The sequence below is a fragment of the Diorhabda carinulata genome, chromosome 8 (assembly GCF_026250575.1).
Source record: "Diorhabda carinulata isolate Delta chromosome 8, icDioCari1.1, whole genome shotgun sequence".
NCBI lineage: Eukaryota > Metazoa > Arthropoda > Insecta > Coleoptera > Chrysomelidae > Diorhabda > Diorhabda carinulata.
Genome location: NC_079467.1, coordinates 7115604 through 7138893, shown reverse-complemented (window position 1 = coordinate 7138893; position 23290 = coordinate 7115604). Strand labels below are relative to the sequence as shown.

Below are 23290 nucleotides of genomic sequence, written 5' to 3'. Positions count from 1 at the left end.
ACCAATGATGTTTACTATAAAAGTCAACTAAATATTATTAATTTCAATATTCATATTTTGTCAAATTCAAGATCTGTATTTTACACCTACGATGAATCTGTTGCTAAGAAAGGAGCTGACGAAGTCTATTCCATCACTTCTTTTATAAGATCCTCTCCATGGAAGTAAAAGAACTAGCAATTTTTGTTGATTCGTGCTCAGGACAAAATAAAAACTTTGCGGTTATTCGATTCCTGCTTACACTGAGGTACCACTTGACTGGAGAGACGAATTAAGAAATTGCCGTCTGAAACCTACACCATTTGAGGTCATTGATTATGGCAAAAATTTTGATTTTCAAAATTGGAGTACATTTTTTTCGCCGCTTTATCCAACGAAGTGCCCCTTCCAGACTCGGCCTATCAGGATGCTGAAGTTTTCTCATGAGAATTCCCGTTTAGTTTCCCACAAATCCGCTTATATGGGCCTATATAGTAGTTCTAAGTTCGACCAGAAACCGCTTAAGAAGAACCTAAGAAAGAAACAAGAAGGAAATCAGAAAACGAGAGAGAAAACGCTGAGAAAACTTTATCAGGGTCCCATCCCTATTAAAATGCCCAAATGGAAGGATTTGCAAGATCTGACATCATTCCTTGAGAGAGCAGAAGCCAGGTTGTTTTATCAACAATTACCATTTGCTGAACAACCTCAAGAACAGAGCGATGACGAATTTGTGGATGACCCACCAACAGATTAGTTTGATGCTAGGGAAAAGTGGCATGAGTCCAGGATAGAATTTTTCTTTTTTCTGTTACGTCTTTAGTTTGAAATGAACGTTTATTTTTTTTTTCATTTTTTGTAATAATAAACACATTATTTATCAAACATATTTTTTCCTTGAATTTTACCTTCTAACGAGTTAGTAAACCCATATTTTCGATATTCTCCAAATTCGTCCGGATGGACTGTCGCCTTTTTTCCCCTGTGCCCTTAATTTATTAGTCGTTTATGTATTTATGATATTTCATATTTTTAATCTATTATTTGGGGAAATTTTAGGGGTTTTTGTTTGGGGCGTTAGGGAAATAAATTTTAGGAGCTAGGAACACTGAGTATTGCCTATATCAGGGCCAAACCTAATAAACACTTTCCTCCACATGAAAAATATCTTCATCATAACCACATCTTTCTATTCTTTCCTTTCCAATTATTGCTATGACGGAGCTGCCATGTTGGCACCACTCGGCGCTACGCTATTTCGATGCTGAGGTCACAATATTAATGTTGACCATAAATGACAAAACTATAAAATCAGATTCCATAATGTTTTGGCTAACGATGCTCAAAGGTTATTGCCACAGATGTCTATTTTAGTCGACTTAATATCAAAAATCAACCTAATATCAACTTTTTCCCATAAGTAATATTATGTCCCTAATCGAAAACATTTCGAACAACGATTATTTTCTTAAATTCTCTAATAAAATTATCTGAAACTTACGATGGAGCTGCCGGGATCGAAAAAAAGTCTTTATTTACTCATACAATTATTATTAATAATAACAATTAGTTCGTCATTTATATTTACTTCTGAAATAGTATATGTTTTACACTATAAACGAACATTTTATTAATATATTGTTCCATTATTTTTCTTTTCTACCGTGTTTTATGTACACGTACATACAAAACATAAATGCAAATGTAGCCATAGATACCTGGAATAATATTTTTAAGTCATTTGAAAACATTCATAAAATTTGTATACTCACATTTGCACGGCCTTTTATAGTTCTGTTATTAAAATATCTTGTAAACCCTTTTAAACTTGGATCATCATAAGGTTCATGTCCTTCTGTCATTTTTAAAAAATTTATAAATTGTAATAATTTAAAAAATCAATCCAGAGCCATCTATCTATGAGAATAATGACTCGCCAATATTCCAAAGAACACAAAAATAAAAAAAATATATCTTAAGGCATGAAAATAAAATTAAGTTTCATATTTTTTAAGCCTCATTCGAGTCTGGTCATATTATTTATTTTTCACACATAGCGTCATAATCGTAATCCCAAGTGGAATGACTTACGAGGCGTTTTGAACGTTGAGATAAATATTTACGAATGGCACAACAAAAAATATAAATCGAAAGCTTCAAGAGGTTATGTTATAATTTGTAAGTTTTTGAATTTTTTTCACAACGATCATAGTCTTTATATGAAATGCCCACAGATTATTTCAGGCTCCGTGAACGCTTATTGGAACGCACCACTTGTAGACCGTGAATCAAACTTTCTTTTTAGTAGTTAAATAACCAACAATTTTTGACAGATGTCATGCAAAACAGGTGAAATATGTTACACATAAGTCATATATAATATTACAAAATAAAGTGGAAATACTAATAACACGTGGAGTTTTGCTATTATTTGATAATTTCAATAAAGAGGAATGAATTTATTGTAATATTTAAGGTATGTCACTGACTTTTTATTTGAAATAAACTGATACATTTTGTTTTAGATGTCACTATTAATAGATAATGACACTTGTTTAATAAATAGAAAAAGTAATAAAACAATAATAAGTAATGTGTACGAAGGTATACCAGAAACGTTATTACTTAATGTTATTTCTTGGATCCTACTAATTCTTTTATTCGCTCTATTGAGAAATAGAGCTTGGGATTATGGCAGACTTGCATTAGTTCATACTGAAAAATGGACACAATTGTTTTATAAAAATACTGATGATGCTGTTGCTGTGGAGGAAACAAATCATGAAGTATCTTTGATTCCTGATACTGGTTGCTTATGGCTTCCATCAGTTTTCAAAATAACAAAAGAACAAATATATTCTCGCTGTGGGCCTGATGCTTCACATTATTTATCATTTCAAGTTCAGTTATTTTTTTTAATGTTAGTTATAACTATATTTTCTATTTGTGTTGTATTGCCTATAAATTTCCAAGGAACTTTATTGGGGGATAAAACAACTTTTGGGCATACCACTATAGGTAATTTACCTTCAGATTCAAAGATGCTATGGGTCCATATTGCAGGATCAATAGGTGTGGTTCCTGTTATGATTTTCATCATGAGAAAATGTTCAGGTAGGCTACCAATTTCATCAAACCTCTCATCAAGAACTCTTTTAGTTACAAATATATCAAAGCATCATAGAAATTGTGAAGATATAAAAAATTATTTCACAGTCAGATATCCTGGAATAGAAGTTAAAGATGTAAAAATACCCTACAAAATCAGAAATCTAGCATTATTAGAAAGACAGAGAGAAAAAATACATGAGTCAAGAATGTATTGTGAAAGTCATATCCAAAAAAGTGATATTAAATTTCAGCCTAGAGGATGTATAGTTTGCTGCCCTTGTAGAACAGAAAATGCACTTATATATTATACAAAACGAGAAGAGGAATTAAACCATCTGGTTGCATTAGAAAGAAGGAAAGCTCTTCAGAATCCTTTAGGTATAGCTTTTGTGACACTCAATTCAGATGAAATGGCTCAATATGTTTTAAAATCGTTTGAAGCAGGATCTCACAGAAACTGGGTAATATTCAAAGCCCCTTCACCTTCTGATATAAACTGGGAAAATTTAGAAATTTCCTATAGAAACTGGTATTCCAAAGCTATTATTATAAATGCTTTATTATTTATAATACTTTTCTTTTTAACAACACCTGTAATTGTGGTAAATATTTTTAATAACCTTACAAATTCTCAAGAAAATTGGATTGAAAAAATCAGTCCTATTTTGTCAGAGTTTTTACCTACATTGTTGCTTTTGTCTATGTCTGCAGTGATGCCAGTTATGGTAGCGTATTCTGATGAATGGATGTCACATTGGACAAAATCCAAACAAAATCATGCTACTATGTATAAAGCATTCTTCTTCTTACTTTTCATGGTTTTAATATTGCCATCTCTAGGATTAACTAGTGCCCAAGCATTTTTAGAATGGTCTGTCCAAACACAAAATATTACTCTAAGATGGGAATGTATATTTTTAGCTGATAAAGGTGCATTTTTTGTTAATTATGTGATTACTTCTGCACTCATTGGTACAGCTCTTGAATTATTAAGATTTCCTGAATTAGCTATGTATGCTTGGAGGTTACTGCTTATAAAGTCGGAAGCTGAGAAGACTAGCATTAGAAAAGAAATTTTATCAGTATTTCCTTTTGGAATTCATTATGCATGGACTCTTCTAATATTTACTATTTGCACAGTTTACAGTTTAACATGTCCTTTAATTACTCCTTTTGGCCTTCTATATCTCTGTTTAAAACATTATGTAGACAAATACAATATTTATTATGTTTATCGACCAATAACTATGTCAGGGGAAGGACAAAGAATTCATGCTGGTGCTATCAAAATGGTACGTATAGCAATATTGCTACTCCAACTTATAACAGCCTTATTCTTATCTTTGCGTGCACAACTCAGTCCAACAGCATGTATTGCATTTTTGGGTTTTGCTCTTACAGGCATTGTATTTTCCTTCATTGGACCTTTCCCTTCTTGCAAACAACCTCTTAACACATTTAACACACCTGCTGTAAACGAAGAATATATAGCCCCAGTTTTAATAAGTTCTAGTGCTATAGAAACTGTTGATGTTGTTAGAACATCTTCTATTTTCTGTGATGTATCAAATCAAAATTATAATATTAAATTGGATGTGACTGGAATCAGTGAAGCTTAGATTTTTTTATTTAATTTCAGCTAATGAGGCTGTGAGTATTCTTAACAAAGGTTGCATTTTTCATGGAAAATATGAAAAAAAAGCGAATGTTTATTATTTAGCATAACTACTTAATTAAAATATATTGAATTTAACTATTGTACTAAGGTTAAACAATTAACAATAATTATAATAAAAGAATTTCAAACTTGTTCACTAAAACTGGTAATAGGGTACTGCATTTTTTTAAAATTATTTATTTTCTTGTTTATTTTATAAGTTCTTGATATGAAATAATGTCAGAAAGTAAAGTATTTAATTAAAAGTGGAAAAATAACATCTAAATATTTAATTGAAAATCGCATAAATTTCATACATAATTTAAGAAAACGATTCACATTGGTTTTCAGTTGTGACGCCATAGGTTTAATAAAAATATTGAGCAGTTATCTGCTTGATGATCAAAAGGTTACGGCAACGTAGCATGTGCTGTTATAATACAGTTTTTATTTATTATTTACGTATAAATAAAATATTTTTCTATATATAAAAATAAAGAGAATAAACCTTTTATAAGTTAAGTTCTTACATTATTACATAATCACGTTAAAAATTAAAAGCATAATAAACTTAATTACTATGACGTTAAATTTGAATCTTACATTAAAGTGAAAATAATTACATCTTTCTGGATCGTCAAAACGATCAACAATTTCAAACCATTTTTGTTGTATATTCGAATTTCTTGGCATCATAAAAAAACTTTTATCAGGTGTTTTAGTCGTCGTATTTTCACATCTAGGCACATAACATTTATATACCATTTTTCAGATTAAACAAAGTTTAATAATAATACTTATTTTACCTATGACGTTACGCAATATGGCAGCGTTACTAAAATGTTTGAACTAACTACAAAATTTTTAATTTTCAATAATTTTTTATTTATAACTATTGATCAAAGAATATAAAAAAATATAATAAAAGTTTTATATAAACTATCCAAAACTATTTTTTTCTCAAAACATGCAAGTACCCTATTGGTAACAATAATACTATTATCATTTGTTAAAATAAACGATTGGATGAAATCATTAAATTTGTAAAATGGTTACTTCAAGTTATTCCCAAAAATATTTTTGTAACTTATATATCTATTCGTTTTCCATATTTTAGTAAAATAATAACATATATAGTTGTACGTGTATAATAGTAGCATTAAGATTAAGAGTTACAACTTTTTCTTCCTTGATCTACTCATAATAATTAATAAATATTTGTGATTCAACTATTAAACTAAAAAATCATCAATTGTGCATAAACAAATATAATACAACACATTCAAATTGTAGCTTTTGTTCTTTTTCTTAAATTCAATGTATAATTGGTAATTGTAGGTAATTACCTACTATTTATATGTCATAAAATCGTTATAAATTTTTGATGTAATTTGGAAAACTTATTTAAGTTGAAATTAATATTGTTATTCGACATAGTATACATATTGCTTATCAAGTATTGTAATGTATATATGTAAATATTTTATGTTACATATTATACTTGATCTCTACTCCTTAACAAAAATTGCTATTTTTTTAAAAATAAATTTTAAACAATGACGTTCATAATTTAAAGTTATTTGGCAACCTTTGATTTTATTTCAGCGGCAAGAAGTTATTTGTAAATTATTCCTGCTAAATTTGGGCAGAGTGCACATCTTCATCACTGACAACATATTTATATAGTTCATAAAATAAAGTACATTATAGATTTTAATGTAAAATTTCCACAACTTTCTCAGCAGATTCAAATTATATATAATGGCTATTTGTAAACTATAATCTTTGTCAGATAGATCAGCTGATTGTAGATCCGAATCCACTACTAGATTTTTTCCGAACGTCGCGTTCAATTTTTGGTGAAAATTTCCAATTTAAGAAATGATCTAGAAAAACCACCCTCACTTTTTTGTGCATTAATTTTTCGATTATATTTATTTAGTTATACCTATAATAGATTCTAGATGTTTAATAATTGTTATCAACGTCTCTCATATGGATTTTCCTCAAAAGTTCAATACTAATAAGCTATTTGTTGAAATGTCAAAAAGTATAAAACCCTCAAGCCCCCGTAACCTATCAGTTCATAACTCATGAGAGTTGATTCTAGATAACAACATAAGGGAAATTCATAATTTTCAAATTTGACAAAAAATAAACCGGTCAACTGATCGTATTTACTTAGTGAACGTGATCCAGGTTAGTTTACAAACATGCAGATAGGGTTAACCTAATAATAGTTTCCGAAAAGCCATATAATGTAATAAGTGTTGCCTGAATGGATTAAATTAACATTTTTATTCTTTTCATAAAAAATTGTGGAATAATTACTGTATATGATTATTATAATGAATTCATATATATTCTCCAATTAAATAAAAATACATAATAACCGTTTTTTTTTACTCACCCACATTTAAAGAACATTTTCATGTAATGAAACCAGATAAATATTTTTCCATATTCGAACTATATAATAGTATCCTCGAATTCTCTTTAACAGCCTAAAGCGGACAATAATATTAGAGTCAGTCGGGAGTAAAATATTGACGGTAAAAGATCACGCAACTAAGGCGACTTCCCGTGTGGTCAAGATAATCTCCCGCTCATTTAACATATAAACCACATACACGAATATTTTTACTATCAAGTGTTTCCATCGATTAAATTCTGTAATAAAAGTGTTTTCTTTCTAAACGGCGTTTTAAGAAGAAAAGAACCCTAGACAACCAAGAAATCCCTACATTTTTGGGGCTCGAGATGAATATGGATCAACTGTGATCAATAGGGCGAATTGCGAACAAACGACGTTAAAAAGGTACAAAAACGACGTTAAAAAAGTACAAAAACGATGTGAAAAACTGTAGAACGACGTAGAAATTTGAATATAAACCGAAGGCTGCACACCTCAAACTTTTAATAGACTTTCCGTGGTTAAATTGATTATTAGAGCAGAACATTGTAAAATAAAGTGTTATGAGAAACCTAATAATTTAAAGAGGACTAGACTGTTCATATTCCGAGCTGATCTACTCGAGGTTGTTGGAGCCGGAAATAAGTAAGATTGCCAGTCTAAACCTGGAGGAAGCCTGAGGTGAGAAGTATTTTTCCTTGGCGGACGGCTGCAAAATTTTTTTTTTAGATAGACGTTCTAACTATACACTTATATAAAAAAAGACCAGAGTACATTTGTACAAACTAAAATTGTTAAAATTTAATTAGTTTATATGAATTACAAAATATTTTCTGTAGCTAAGGTGAATAATAAGTTTATATTGTATTGACTGTAGCTGATATTTTTGAGGATAATTTGAATTTTTTGTCTTCTGAGTAGAAAGGTACAGGATTAAGTTTTAATTGAAACGAAAAAAAAAAAAAGAAAAATCTGTGTGTATACAGTACAAATATTAGTTCACACATTTGATTAGACGCATGCCTATTTTTATAAATACGCGGAACTTTTGAATGAATTTCTACCTTAAGTTCTAAACGACAGACAAAGAGTTATTTTCTTCTATTTTTTAAAATTTCATATGCGTAGAATAAATCTATTGTTTTAATAATGACAACGTTAGGTTCTGTAGGTACAATTGCTCACAATATTACGCATGCAAAACTCAAAGTTAGCCTAATTGCTGTTTGTCAAATACTTGGGCTAAATTATACAGACGACAAAAATGACGTAGCTACTTCAATTTGCTCCTTTTTAATAAGCTTCTCTCATCCAATTGATGAAGAAGACGAAGAGGATGATCTAGATAGCGAAATAGTGGAAGAAGACGGCTTAAATAGCGAATACGACGAAGATGAAAAGATGAGAAACGAACAAGAAATTGATGATGACGTAAAACGAACATCAGGATTAAGACGAAGAGATGAAAACGGATGATTATATGAAGAAAGAGGAAGAGATAGAGAAAGACGAATATTTGAAGAAAGACCGGAAGATGATGGAAAACGAAGAGAGGAAGAAAAACGGAGACTAGAGGATATGCGTGAGCTAGAGAGAGCGCATGAATTTGAAGAGAGACGTCGGTATGAAGAATGGCGAAGAAGCGAAGAAAGGCGTGAAAATGAAGCGAGAAGGCGAAGTGATGAGAATACAGATGTTGGCATCAGACAACGAGATTGCTTTGCATTAAGTGCCAGGGATGTAGAAGACAGTATGAGACCTTTTGACGGCAAAGACGAATATCCCATTCAGAAGTGGATTTTGGAATTTGAAATCACGGAACGATTTACAAAAACTGATATACGCAAAGAAATGTTTTCGAGGTCTGGCTAAATTATTTATACAATCTGAAAAGGGCATCAGAAGTTGGTCTAAGCTCAAAAAACGAATAGTCGAAGAGTTTGGAGTGCATGTGAATAGTGCACAAATACATAAAAAGCTCTCATCAAAGCGTGAGACATGATGAATATATGATCAAGATGCGAGAAATTGCTAGTCGAGCTTAAATAGAACAAGAAGTTAGTATACAAGACGACTCTTCGAATGAAGTAATACTCTACGGCGCAAAAGATTTCATGTAATTCAAAGAAAAACTGACACTTTATGAGCGAATAAAGAAGAGTAATGCTCATGTACAAACTTTTAAAACAAGGAAAGAGACATTTAGAAAAAAAAAAAGAATTTATCGAAAAGAAACATCAAGAGAGAAATACACAAGAAATAGTTCAAAATGTCAAAAAGGAGAACATCTTTGCCTGTTTCAACTGTGCTAAACAAGATTACATTTAGAAAAACGAATCACAAATAGAGTTTTTTGGGTGGTTCCAGAATGCGTCCACAACGTGTAGAACAATACTCCATTTTTCTTACGCTATCATTGTCTTAGAAAGAAGCATTTCTGTTTTCCGGGTCACTTGAAATACCTTGCCCATGTGGAACGTCTAGCATATTTGGTTGAATATGTTGGTTCAGTTTATCGGTTTCTATCTTTTTCAACTTTCCATTCTCTTTAAGCGGCCAAAAAAATTTACGGTTTCTTCGGTAGTTACGAGGATATCTTGAAAAATTCTTAGCCTACTATAGAACAAAACAAAATTTCAATGGCAAAATATTTTATTACTCAACATATTCTCCTCTTAATTGGATACATTTATTAAAGTGAACCTGCAACGTCTCAAAACCCTCCAAAAAAAAGTTTCTTCTTGTTCTGCGAACCAGACCTCCACAGCTTTTATTACCTCCTCGTTCGAAGAAAATTTACGACCTTTTAAACATTTTTTCTGTTGGGGAAAGAAATGATAGTCAGACGGAGCCAAATCTGGTGAATAAAGGGGGTGTTCTAGTAATTCAAACCCAAAATCACGAATTTTTTTCATGGTAACATAAGATTTGTTTGCAGAGACGTTGTCCTGCAAAATCAAAACACCTTTGGATAGCTTTCCGCGTCTTTTCTCTTTAATTTTTTCCCGTAGAGTGGTCAGTAATGTCGAATAGTAATCTCCAGTTATTGCTCTACCCTTATCCAAAAAATTAATCATGATTAGTCCATGGCAATCCCAAAAAATTGAAGCAAGAACTTTTCCAGCAAATTTTTGGACACGAAACTTCTTATGTCTTGATGAACCAGAGTGTCGCTATTCTATCGATTGTTGTTTTGTTTCTGGATTATAGAAATGTACCCAAGTCCATTTTGCAGCAATTTTCTCATGTCCAAATTGACGTGAACTATATGATGAACGCGTAGGTATGAAATATTCAGTGTTTCAGATATCCGTTTTAGCCCTATTCGACGGTCTGATAAAATCATGTCATGAACTGCATCGATATTTTCGGGAACTGACACAGAAACTGGTCTTCCTGGTCAGTCATCATCTTCAATGAAAAATTTACCTCTTTTGAAGCTTGCAGTCCAATTTTTCACGGTCGCATACGAAGGACATTGATTACCAAGGATATTAAGCATATCTTCGTAAATCTGCTTACCTCTTAACTCTTTTAAATACAGGTACTTAATGATGGCTTGATACTCAAATTTTTCAATTTTCACAATTTCGGTGGACATCTTTTTTCTTTTAATTTATTGCGTAACTCCGGTTTACTTTTTTGAAGTCAAACTTTACACTGACACTTCTAATAAGTTATTGTTCGTTGCTATGGTAACGCAATATTTTGTTTATGCACGGAACTGGTCTAGGCTAACTAGATATCAATACATTCATAGATTCATAGATACCCAAGAAAGAGTTCAAAATGGTAAAAAGGAGAACAGCTTCACCTGCTTCAACTGTGGAGCTTGAGGACATAAATCCAAACTTTTCTCAGGTAATTCGAAGGCTACGAAGTGTTTCAGCTATAATAAATATGGCCACGTGTCAAATAATTGTCCGAATAAGAACGTTGCAAAATATACTGCTGGAAATCTAACGTGAATGTAATAGAAACTCAACCAAAAAATGCCGTTAATCTGAACATAGGAGGAGTAAGGATTTCAGCTCCAGATACTGGGAGCGATGTTTGTACGATCAGAGAAGATGTTTATAATGCATATTTTAGAAATGTAGTATTGATGTTGAAAGGCTTAGTCGAAAATACCAGAGTGAAAACACTTGGCTCATTCAGTATTTAGGCTGAGATCAATGATGAAACGTTCGATGTGAAATTCCATGTAATTCCCGAAGTAGCTTCATCCCATCGGGAAACAAAATTTTGAAGCAAGCGAGTTTATCAACCGTGACGATAGTTTAGTGATATACAAAAAGACGGAAGAAAACTCAATAATGCACTTTAGTGTAAAAGAGAAAATGAGTGCGAAATAGATGTATCACACATACACAAGACATAGGGAGGAAGTGAAGAATTTAATAGAAAACTACACATCCCTCTAAATAAAGAAACGAATATTGAGATAAAGATTGTACTGAAGCGAAGAGCCGATTTATCAGCGATTCGTTGCGATTGTAGTACCCTTGATTTGAAAGTGTTGAAAACCAAAGTAAAATTTTTGGGAATCATAGTAAGCAAGCAAGAGGTATGCAAAATGTATCAAAATAAAGAATTTCTACTATTCAACTCTAAAATAATTTCGAAAATGTATTCCGCCGTTCTTCAAAGTGGAAAACAACTACTTTCCTGGCTAATACCTCGAAGAATATTGAGTTACAACTTCTCTGAAGAGCGTGATGTAAGTAGACCTTTTTGTCGATATTAAACTGCTCTAATGAGATGTGATAACGTCGAAACTAGTCAGTAGTTACACCATTTCCTTGCAATTACGAGCCATTAGGGATGTTAATATCTACAAAAAGTTTGATTACATCACGCCCTTCAGAGGGGTTGTAATTAAATATTTGTTGAGGCATTAGCAAGCACAGTAGTTGTTTTCCACTTTGAACAACGGCGGAATACATTTTGGAAATATTGATTTTCGAAGTAAGAATAGTAGAAATTCTTTATTTTGATACATTTTACCCACCTCTCTTTATTCTAAGGGGTCGCTTTTTTAATTTTTGTTATCCATTAAAAATTCTTTTCCAATTTGAAATTACACATAATTTATTTAGCTTCACAAAAAATTTCGAAATTGGGATTAACTTTGAATCTAACAAAATCAAAAATTTGTGTTACCAAGGTTAAATTTTTAGGTCGCTTAGCTTAGATGGCATCGAAATTGACCATGGTAAAACTAATGCTATTCTGGAGATGAAACCGTCAAGCAGTAGGAAAGAGTTGCAACGATACTTGGGCATGATTGTTTATTTGTTAAAATATATTTCTAATCTGTCATCAGCAATTGCTGCCTTGAGAAAATCAAATGAAACTGAATGGCTATGGTCTAAGAATGAACAAAGAGCTTTTGATCTCAAACAGTTAGTGACGAGGCGCAAGGACTGTTACGATATTCATTTAAATTAAAATACGTACCTACTCGGAAAAGAGCAACGACTGTTGATATCTTAAGTCGTGAACCTTTTAATAACCATATTGACACTAATTATCTTGAAGAAAACATGAGGGTTTATTCTGTTATTTCAACTTTTGCTGAAAATGAAAAACAGATCGAAATTGATCAGGATATGTCGTTACAAAAAATTAAATCTTATGTACAAAAAAGGTGGCCTTCTCACAAATCTACTTCATTGAAAGTTTATTGGCGAATTAAGAATGACATTTATCTGCACAACAAAATTCTTTTTTATAAAAATAGAATAATTGTGCCAAAAAGTCTTCAAAGTGAATTTGTAAATTTACTATATATATCACATCAAGGAGTAGAATCTACGAAGCTACTCGCTCAAAATTCTGTTTACTGGCCTGGTTTGTCAGTTGACATTGAAAATTTGATTTTATCTTGCTGGACTTGCCAAAACTCTCCAGATCCAATACACGCGAACCTCTACTACCTCAAAAAGTTTATTCCTTGGCAGAAAATTGGAATAGACTTAAAAAATGTAGGTCCACTGAACTTTATTATCCTTGTTGATTACTTTAGCAAATTTATAGTAGTCAAGAAATTACCTACTAAGACTGGAGAAAGTGTCATTAGCTCATTAAAAAACGTTCTTGCTTTAAATGGCCTACCGTAAGAGATCATTATCTAAAAATTCATCACAGGCATTAGCACCAAAAAATGAAGTGGTTAATAAGGTTAACGCCGACATTTTAAAAGATGTGTAACGAATATTTGTCGATGGATACAATTGTGGATACGGAACTAAGTACTTCATATCCTGTCGACTTTTTAAATTCCCTTGAACTGTCAGGTGTACCGTCACATAAACTTCAATTGTACCAGTAATGCTGATGCCCAATCTAGATGCTCCTCGGCTATGTAATGGAACAAGGCTTCGTATAACAAAAATGGGGCAGAATATAATTGATGCTACTATTTTAACAGGTGTCGCAAGGGAGAAAGTGTTATCATACCTCGGATTCCAATTATTCCAACTGACCTTTCTTTTCAATTTAAAAGAGTTCAGTTTCCGGTCAAGTTAAGCTTTGCTGTTACTATAAACAAAGCACAAGGGCAGACATTACAGGTAGCAGGAGCGCGTTTAGAAAAGCCATGGCCAACTATATGTAGCGTGTTCACATGTATCTAATGCCCGGAATTTACACATATTTGCACCCAAAGAAACTATTTTAACATTTGTTATTGTATTTCATAAAGCATCATTGAATGTAGTAATTTTTAAAAATCATTAATACTAAGACTACCATTATACTAGGCTGCTAACATCCGGGATGCTGGCATCTGGGAGGTTAGCGGGGCATTAGACTAGGGATGCCAGCATCGGGTGCTAAAACAGTCACCCGGAGGCTCGATTTTGTGCATCTCTGCTGGGATGTTGAAATGCGAGCAGCCGGTCGCTGTTTGCATCCCGGGATACACAAAATCGGTTGTGGGCATTAGTTCAAATGCGGCGCATTATACTAGGCTGCTAGCATCCGAGTAGGTGCTCTATTTGACATATGCGCACGCACGCAGTTTGATCAGAGTTATGACTAGTTTCTCTTCGGGTGAAATTGGTCTGAGGGTTCTTGTATCTTGTTTAGAGATGTTGCTTTGGATGTAGCCTAGAAGCTCTTTGAAAAAAGGAAGTGACATTAAAGTAATTAAAAAATCTTGTCTCACAATTGCACAGTTCATCAAACAATGTAAAATACAAGCTTTTAACACGACGGACAGCTAAAAAGGGGTCCCCACTAAACTTCTTTTTGCATGACGCCTTCTTTTCTTAATTAGTAATATCAGCAACAATATATCTTCATCCGTTGGGGCCATATTGACGACTGACAAAAAATTGGAATGAAATAGCAGTCCGGAATGCAGCATCCCAACACAAATTCGACTCAAGTGGGATGCTAGCATCCGGGATGCTACATTCTAGTCTAATGGCAGCTTAACCAAGCAATAAAATAAAGTTATCATATTGAAATTATAAAGATTTCTGATACTTTTTAATGGATTTGATGCGAGTTAACATGTTTTAAAATGCAAACAACATGGGCACAAGGCACACTGTGATAAAAAATGTAAGAAATTATTAGAATTGTGTTCAAAACAAAATAATTTAATGCATCAAGAGAAAAGAGAATGGAGACCTGCAACAGTAGTTTAAGGATACGGAACTAATGATTATTTGGTCGATGTTAACGAAACTACTAGGATGTATTGATATCTAGTTAGCCTAGATCAGTTCCGCGCATAAACAAAATATGGCGTTACCATAGCAACGAACAATAACTTATTAGAAGTGTCAGCGTAAAGTTTGACTTCAAAAAAGTAAAACGAAGTTACTCAATAAATTAAAAGAAAAAAGATGTCCACCGAAATTGTGAAAATTGAAAAATTGGAGTATCAAGCCATCATTAAGTACCTGTATTTAAAAGAGTTAAGAGGTAAGCAGATTTACGAAGATATGCTTAATACCCTTGGTGATCAATGTCTTCGTATGCGACCGTGAAAAATTTGACTGCAAGCTTCAAAAGAGGTAAAGTTTCCATTGGAGATGATGACCGGTCGGGAAGGCCAGTTTCGGTGTCAGTTCCTGAAAATATCGATGGAGTTCATGACATGATTTTATCAGACCGTCGAATAGGGCTAAAACGGATATCTGAAGCACTGAATATTTCATACATACGCGATCATTATATAGTTCCCGTAATTCGGACATAAGAAAAATTGCTGCAAAATGTTTGAATGTTGACCAAAAGGGTGCAAGGGTAGAAGCATCGCGTTCGATCTGTGCTCGATTTGAAAACGATGTAGAGTTCTTAAACCGAATTGTTACTATGGATGAGACTTGGGTACATTTCTATGATCCAGAAACAAAGCAGCAATCGATGGAATGGCGACACTCTGGTTCTCCAAGACCTAAGAAGTTTCGAGTCCAAAAATCTGCTGGAAAAGTTCTTGCTTCAGTTTTTTGGGATTGCCATAGAGTAATCATGATCGATTTATTGGATAAGGGTAGAACAATAACTGGAGATTACTATTCGACATTACTGACCACTCTACGGGAAAAAATTGAAGACAAAAGGCGCGGAAAGCTATCCAAATGTGTTTTATTTTATCAGGACAACGCCCCTGCCCACAAATCTCCTGTTATGCAAAAAATTCGTGATTTAGGGTTTGAGTTACTAGAACACCCCCCTTACTCACCAGATTTGGCTCTGTCAGACTATCATCTCTTTTGAAGCAGAACAACAGGAAACATTTTTTGAAGAGTCTAGAGACGTTCGCTGTAATAAATGTATCCAATTAAGAGGAGAATATGTTGAGTAATAAAATATTTTGACATTGAAATTTTTATTTGGTTCTATAGTAGGCTAAAAATTTTTCAATGTATCCCCGTATCTACCGAAGAAACCGTAGATTTTTGAGGCTGCTTATAGATAATGAAAAGTTAAAAGAGATAGAAACCTATAAACTGAACCAATATGTTCAACCAAATACGCTAGACGTTCTAGATTCAATTTCATCCATAAATAACCAATCAATAACTACGCCGAATATGTCGGATTAGTTAATGTGGGTGGCCAAATTCTAACTACAGTGGGAGGAGGAGCAAACGGGGGACTCTCGTTTACAACTAACGGTGGAACCACAAGCAATGTTACTCCTCTTCCAGATATTGCTATGGGGGTACTATTCCGGTTCAAGTAATTACTACAGGAGTTGGCTTAAATCCGGTAGTGGGAGATTCCGATGCATCTGGTGAGTTCGAAAGAATAGAAACCAATATAAAATAATATCAGGTTTGCTACTAAGTTTTCAGAAAAGGCGACATTGATGTGAATGTGTCGAATCTGACATTTCCATCATAGATTTTGACATTTTTAATGCTGAACGTACTCGGGACGTGTTGTCTTTCGAGTGCTAATTGTGTGGTTTACAGATATTTTTATTGGGCAAAAAATTGAATCAAATAGCAAACATTTTCGAGAAATTATTTTCTACGACTTTCGACGTGGATTAAACAAGCAGCAGTGTGCCGATCAACTCGCTTCAACTTTTGGTGATGAAGCACTATCTCGAGCCACTGTGTTTCGTTGGTTTAACCAATTCAATTGTGATTGCACTTCGCTACAGAAGGAATTTTCAGAATATCTTCCAAAATCAACTGTTGTGTCAGAAAACATCGACGCTTTGCGTTAACTGAAATCGCAAGATCGTCATGTGATATATCGTGAGATTTGGGCATATTTGAAGATTTGTCGCGTTTTCATAATTGCTCTTGTCGGTTGATGCAAAAAATGTCGAAAAAGATGTCTATAAGATCCTGAAAGTCAAAACTAATCAACAATCGATTGTATGGGTGTTTCAAGACGAGCTAAATCCAACATAAGTTATTCGCCACACGGAAGACTTCGAAGCGAATGTTCGCTTGTTTTTTCGGAATAACTTCACACCATGCCACTGTTCTATTAGAGCAACATAGAATGGTTGAAACATCGAATTCATGGGTCATCCGCCGTAGAATCCTTGTTTGGCACCTAATAATTTTATTTCTATCCGCAGATCAAAAATAAATTGCGATTTCAATGTTTTTCTACACCTGAAGAAGCGGATGATGCGTTCAAATCACATGTTTTGGAGGTACCTCAATTGGAATGAAAAAATGCCTTAACAATTGATTCATACGTAATTATAAATATTTGTTTTTATTAGCATAATTCAAAACTTAAGCAACAAGGCTCGTATAATAATATTCATAATATATCGTGACGAAACAGGCTTGTGAATTTCATAGATAGTAAATGACCATAGTCTTAAGATGATGGATTAACTTCATAATATACCTATTTCACTACAGAAATTGTTAATCCAGTTCCTTCCAAATATTGACATATTCTCAAAATTTCATTTTTTTTCCTCCAAACTCCAACCGCATAAGTTACTAAAGTTGTATATCAGATTTGAGTGGACTTTTTCTCATCATATCAATGCATTACAATTATATTCGATATAATACATTTTCAATAGCAATAAATTTGAATTTTGTAGGCTCTACAGTGAAGATTTCTGAAGAAATTTTAGGCAGACCAGGTACAAACGTAGGCGAAACCACGAAAGTTTGAACCAAGTTAGATGTTAAGAGTAATATAACAGCTGATGATATTTTGAAGCAACTCAAATGAAATTAACGTAAAAAAACCAAAAGCTAGATTGAAGTTAGAATTGCAATAATGTATTTTTGTTTGATCAATATATTTGGATGTTATTTTAGTTGGAATTAAATAAATTATATTCACCAATATGAAACCGATACTCTTTGTTAAATCAGAATCCTGGAAGATTTTCGTTACTTATGTATCGATTATTCCATTATAAAATACTTGGGGAGTGGAATTTTTTGAATATATTGAATGTCAAATCAGTGACTTGGGAATCGGTTACAAAGGAGCAATTCACCAGTAAATAACAAACCACGAAGACGGAGCATATAAGTCGTCCAAGGGTTGCGACTGAAAATAATCAAGCATGTAGGTACCACAACTAATTTTCTATTGTATCGACACATAAAATATAAATGATTTGAAAATTTGAAATGAAATACAAATACATATAATATAATATATATAAACATACAAGTGAAAAAATCATCGTTAAAAGCCCATATTTCGGTTCCTATAGAAAATACAAGAATGTATAAAACCACGTCATACTTAGTGTAAAGAGGAACGATTTGCTCATTAAAAATCTACAGAGAAGAAAATCATCTGTCCAGAAATTTATCACTTAACAATTCACAATAAATATTGTTGAAAAATGTATCCAATAATAAATTGTTGGATGCATTTAAAAACAGTTGAGAAATAAGTGTGAAGATTTCCGCAAAGATGGTTTTTCTTCTGGAATAAATTTTTGCATGAGATGGTTTATTGGTGGAAAAAGTATAAAGGAGGTAAGTCAAGTGAATAGTTATTAGTTCAACTTCAAGCTCTGAAGACGATAACTTGGTTATCAAATCTGTACTAACTCATACTTCTTCAGAATGAGAATACAGAACTGATAATATATACTATATATATATATATATATATATATATATATATATATATATATATATATATATATATATATATATATATATATATATATATATGGAGGTCCTAGTCCTAGTCCCAGAACCTGACTTACAGGCATTTTTTCAAATCAAGGCTCCCACTCCCCTCACATCTTATTTGAAAAGATAGATGAAACTTTGTTGAATGAAAAATGCGCAGAATTTGTTGAGCAATTCGTTTATTGTATATAAAGTGCAACTTTATATGGTGATTTCAAATACGCCTTCTAGTGGTGGACCTTTTTTCAGTAGTAGTTCAGGATTAGTGAGAGCAATTAAATTTGAATATCGAAATAAGAAGTTACATGATAAGTATTCCTCCGCAAAACACGCATACCTAATTTACTAACCTAATTCTCAGAAACATCCAACCTATACCGTTTTGAAATGTCGGATGGTAAAAACCAATACGCTTTCTTTTTGCTTGATATCATCTAAGAACAAATTATAAAATTTACTGTATGAAATAGTTTGATAAATGTCAAAAATAAGCAGTTGCGAATTTATGATTGTAAAAAATATAAATAAGACCAAAAAGTTGTATACTCCGCATCAGCTTCTAATCTTCTATAAGACCTAAATTGATCCATATTTGGATTATTGCTCTCACATTTTGAGTTCGGAAACTTGAACAGATTAACGCCTAGAAGATCGCCCACCTGACTCTTTTTTTACCGATACTTCCACGCAGATGCTCTTCCGAGTTCAATTTAATCTCACCTAGAGCAGTATTTGCAAGACCTACTTGAAAGGCAGACGTGGCTCATGAACACCGAGTTCTCCCAGAACGTCAATTTATCAAGACTCCTTTTTTTGGAGAGGTGTAAGCCTGTGGAATCAATACCAAGACACGTCATTCCCGAACACTACAACCTACATAAGTTCGAGCTCAATATCCACAGACGCCTCCACCCTCTTGTGCTTGCTTTCTATATAAAAAAATCTTTAAGATGTACTTATTTAGTGGAACGATGAAATCTGTAATAAGGACTAAGCAGTACATGGTGGCGAATATGTTTCTTTAAATGTACCAGAAGAATCAGTTTGTTAAATTTTGAATAACCCTACGGTTGAAATTCCTTCAGGTTTACGTGGAGGCTGCTACTGGGAGTTAATTTGTCTGTTGCAAGTACGTATTGGGAAAAACTATATTTTCTTATTAAATCTTAAATTTGTACATTTGGCACCAAAAAACAATCTAATGATTCCACATATCTCTGACTTACTGTTTTTGCACGTATGTACTCTTGCATTCTCATGAAAGGAAGGGCCAATGATTCTTTGTGTGAACATCGCATCCGGTACAGTTATTTTTGGTGAATTTAGGGGGCTGGAATTAATTGCACTCCAGTAGTGGAATTTTTCTCATTTATGTGCGTATTACGGTGAAAATCAAATTCATACGAAAACAAGATTTTATTAAACGTCCAACAGCACTTAAAAATTTACATCAATTCATTGTTACGAACAAGCTCGCGAAATGGGTCTTTAAACTGGTCCTGTCCAACTTCAATGGTATGGCGCGACGTCTTCAACATTTTTTAAGAATGGCGGAAGCGCCTTTGATGTGTCCTTTTAGAACTTTTTATTATAGCGAGCGGGTTATTTACAGTATTTCTTCTAAATAATTTCTATTTATTTCTTGTGTTTCTTTTTGTTATAGAATTCTATTTGTGGTACATAAATAAGTTCATGTAGCGCGGTTAGTTCAGTTTTAAATAAAATGTCGTAGCGAAAATAATGAATCAATAAAAGTAATCGCAGAAATTATTTAAGTGATATTTATAAGTTAATTATTATAAGTTGAGTGTATTGTATAGTAATATATAGGGTGTAAATAAATTAAGAACGTAAGAGAGAGTGTTTATTGATTCACACCAAAAATAGAAATAGTGTAAATAAATACGAAAAAACGTTACAATAAGTTGAAATGAAAATCAATTCAAAACACTTGTGAACTTTCGAAGACTAGGATCCTCACGAATACTGTAGCTTTTCTGCCATTCTCAAATTTGCTGGTAACCATTAAATAGTTAAAATTCTGGAATATTGTGTGCTCTATGGTAACTGAGTTAACAAAATGTAAGCTATTTATTGGTATAACCATTTATGCCTCCCACAATCGATGAGTTCACGTATTTACTAACAACTAACAAAGTTTTTTTCACATACGTTCTATTTATTATGGTGAATTAAAACCACTAGTACTACCCCAATACTAATTTTAAAAATGGGCAGTTATATTAATAGTGATTTGACATAAACACAATTGAAATTTTGATACCTCCATAATAGTTCGGTTTTTATTCATGAGAAGAAAAATATTGTCATGAAATGATTTATGATATTTTCAATTGCATCAACTACAAGAGTAAAATGAACATGATACAACATAGAATCAGAGAAGCTTCAAACTGTTGGAATAAATTTGAATGAATCATTATAACTATAAACAAACAAATATATGGTCACAATAGAAGTAATTTATATATCTTGATTTTATAACTTGCTATGGAGAATGTATGTTCATAAAACATTTTCCCAATTTAATTAATTATTTTTGTTTTACAATTACCACTTCCATTCTACATCCACTTTCAATTAAGAAAAAAGGAAATAATTAATAGTTTGTCGTCCACTATTAATTTGATTAAAATGGTAGTAAAGAGCTGTAGTACTTTGTTTTTTTTTCATTCTTCATCTATCAGAGATAGCAATAGAAAAGAAATTTTAATAAATTCGTAGAAAAATTACCGTAGAATCACTGCGTTGTACTTAATGTACTACTACTTAATATACTGAGTTGTACTTAATATACAAACAAGCATAGATAATTTCAATAAAATTGAATACCACGATGAGTTTGTTGTTATATGTTATATGAATAATAGGCGACACAATAATTGGACACTTTTTCTTTGATGGTAAATAAAATAGTTCGACGTATTCAGATTTATTGGAAAATAGTATTATACCTGATTTGGTTCAGATATTTCCAAATCCAAGTATTTTTAATTACATTTGAAGGAAACTTAAGTATTAGACATTTTCAGACAATAACAATATCCCAAACGACATTATTTGGCTATAACAAAATGGTGCCCCACCTCACTATGCATGTGTAGTGAGGCAATACCTAAATAATGTGTTTCCCAGAAGATGGATTGTAAGGTGTGCTTTTATCTAATGAATATAATATAATAAAATAGAATACCACGATGAGATTGTTGTTTAAAAGTTTTATTTGAAACTTAAAAACTAGAGTAAAAGTTACATAGCATTGTTTGATGAAAGTTACTCATATAGCTAGAGAATAGTTGGCAGAAAAAGTTGTTAAGATCATTTTTTGTTTGTGTTTGTTGCCATAATAAAGATTAATACACTGAATATTTTATAACAGTAAAATCATACTGGGGAATAACTTTTTAACATCAGAGCTACGATAATTTCCTGATAATTCTAAAATTGTTACTTAACAATTACACAATACAATTATCCTACCAATGATCCTACATCACTAGCATCACATTAATCTGCCTCAGAATATCTGTGATTTCAATCAATTAAAAGTCTATTTAAAACTGGAACATGTTCCATATATTGGTTTTCAACTCGTTTTACATGATCTATGGCATTTCTCAAATTCTTTGTAATAATGTTTGAATATTCTTTCATTATCAGTTTCACAATGGAGGAGGAAACTTTCAGTGAAATGTTGATAGTTATTGTCTGTTTTTTAATTGTTATTACATTTATTACATTGGATTAAACGGAGGGAATAGTGTGACCATTCTTCTTGACCATTACCATTTGACCATTTGTATTTATTGGCATCGTTACTTAAACATCTATGAGCTGCTTCTCTATATAATGCTCTCAGAAATACAAATACTGTTCAAGTAGAAAATAGAGCTCAACAATCTTGAACTTGATAATAATGCATAAATGGTTACAAATATACATAAAATTCATCGCAAAAAAACAAAAATCTTAGCTCAAAGTACGAACTATCAAAATTGATCAATTAGTTTATATTAAGCCAGGTAGATTAATATAAACTAATTGATATATTATATATATATATATATATATATATATATATATATATATATATATATATATATAAGATTTGGCGTTATGTATGATGACAACATAATGTTGATTGTTTCGCATAGTGGAATTAATCTATCGATAGCATCTCTTCTAAACATTCCTCGACTACACTTAAAATCACTTTTTGAGCATTGGTTAATAGATGTTGCCGCCCTCAACTGTTTAGCCTCTATCTGTGCTAGTAGAATGTTCACCGAATCTGTGAATCGAGTTGTTGATGGTTGATCATGAAGCCACGGTTGCCACATACTTTATTGTTCACGAAACTTTTATCAAAGAATAACTCAACCTTCAATGCACATTAGCATAGCTCATAAATAACTACTTACTGTGAACGAAAACCCCATTAAAAGTACCTGCCTGATTATTACATAAAAAGTATTACGACTTAAGTATAATACCCTATTC

The 23290-nt window shown here is 32.3% G+C and overlaps 1 protein-coding gene and 1 long non-coding RNA gene across 3 annotated transcripts; one reads left to right on the top strand and one right to left on the bottom strand.

The window, feature by feature from the left end:
• Nucleotides 1-1545: 1545 nt before the first annotated feature.
• LOC130897308 (uncharacterized) lies at nucleotides 1546-7262 on the bottom strand. The gene is made up of 3 exons (XR_009059686.1): nucleotides 7158-7262; nucleotides 1752-1834; nucleotides 1546-1697 (listed from the first exon to the last, which is right to left on the bottom strand). It is a non-coding gene; the product is annotated as an uncharacterized LOC130897308 (long non-coding RNA).
• On the top strand, nucleotides 2283-6797 carry LOC130897306 (calcium permeable stress-gated cation channel 1). 2 transcript variants are annotated; one of them, XM_057806085.1, is made up of 3 exons: nucleotides 2316-2455; nucleotides 2505-3093; nucleotides 3196-6797. In XM_057806085.1, the coding sequence occupies exons 2-3, from the start codon at nucleotides 2505-2507 to the stop codon at nucleotides 4707-4709; spliced, it is 2103 nt and encodes a 700-aa protein (XP_057662068.1). In that variant the 5' UTR covers nucleotides 2316-2455; the 3' UTR covers nucleotides 4710-6797. The 2 variants fall into 2 exon arrangements, with proteins under 2 accessions (XP_057662067.1, XP_057662068.1); XM_057806084.1 differs by having other exon boundaries at nucleotides 2283-2455; nucleotides 2505-6797.
• Nucleotides 7263-23290: the final 16028 nt, after the last annotated feature.

Coding starts and splice junctions, on each gene's coding strand:
- LOC130897306 (XM_057806084.1), top strand. CDS start 2,505: ATGTCACTATTAATAGATAATGACACTTGTTTAATAAATAGAAAAAGT.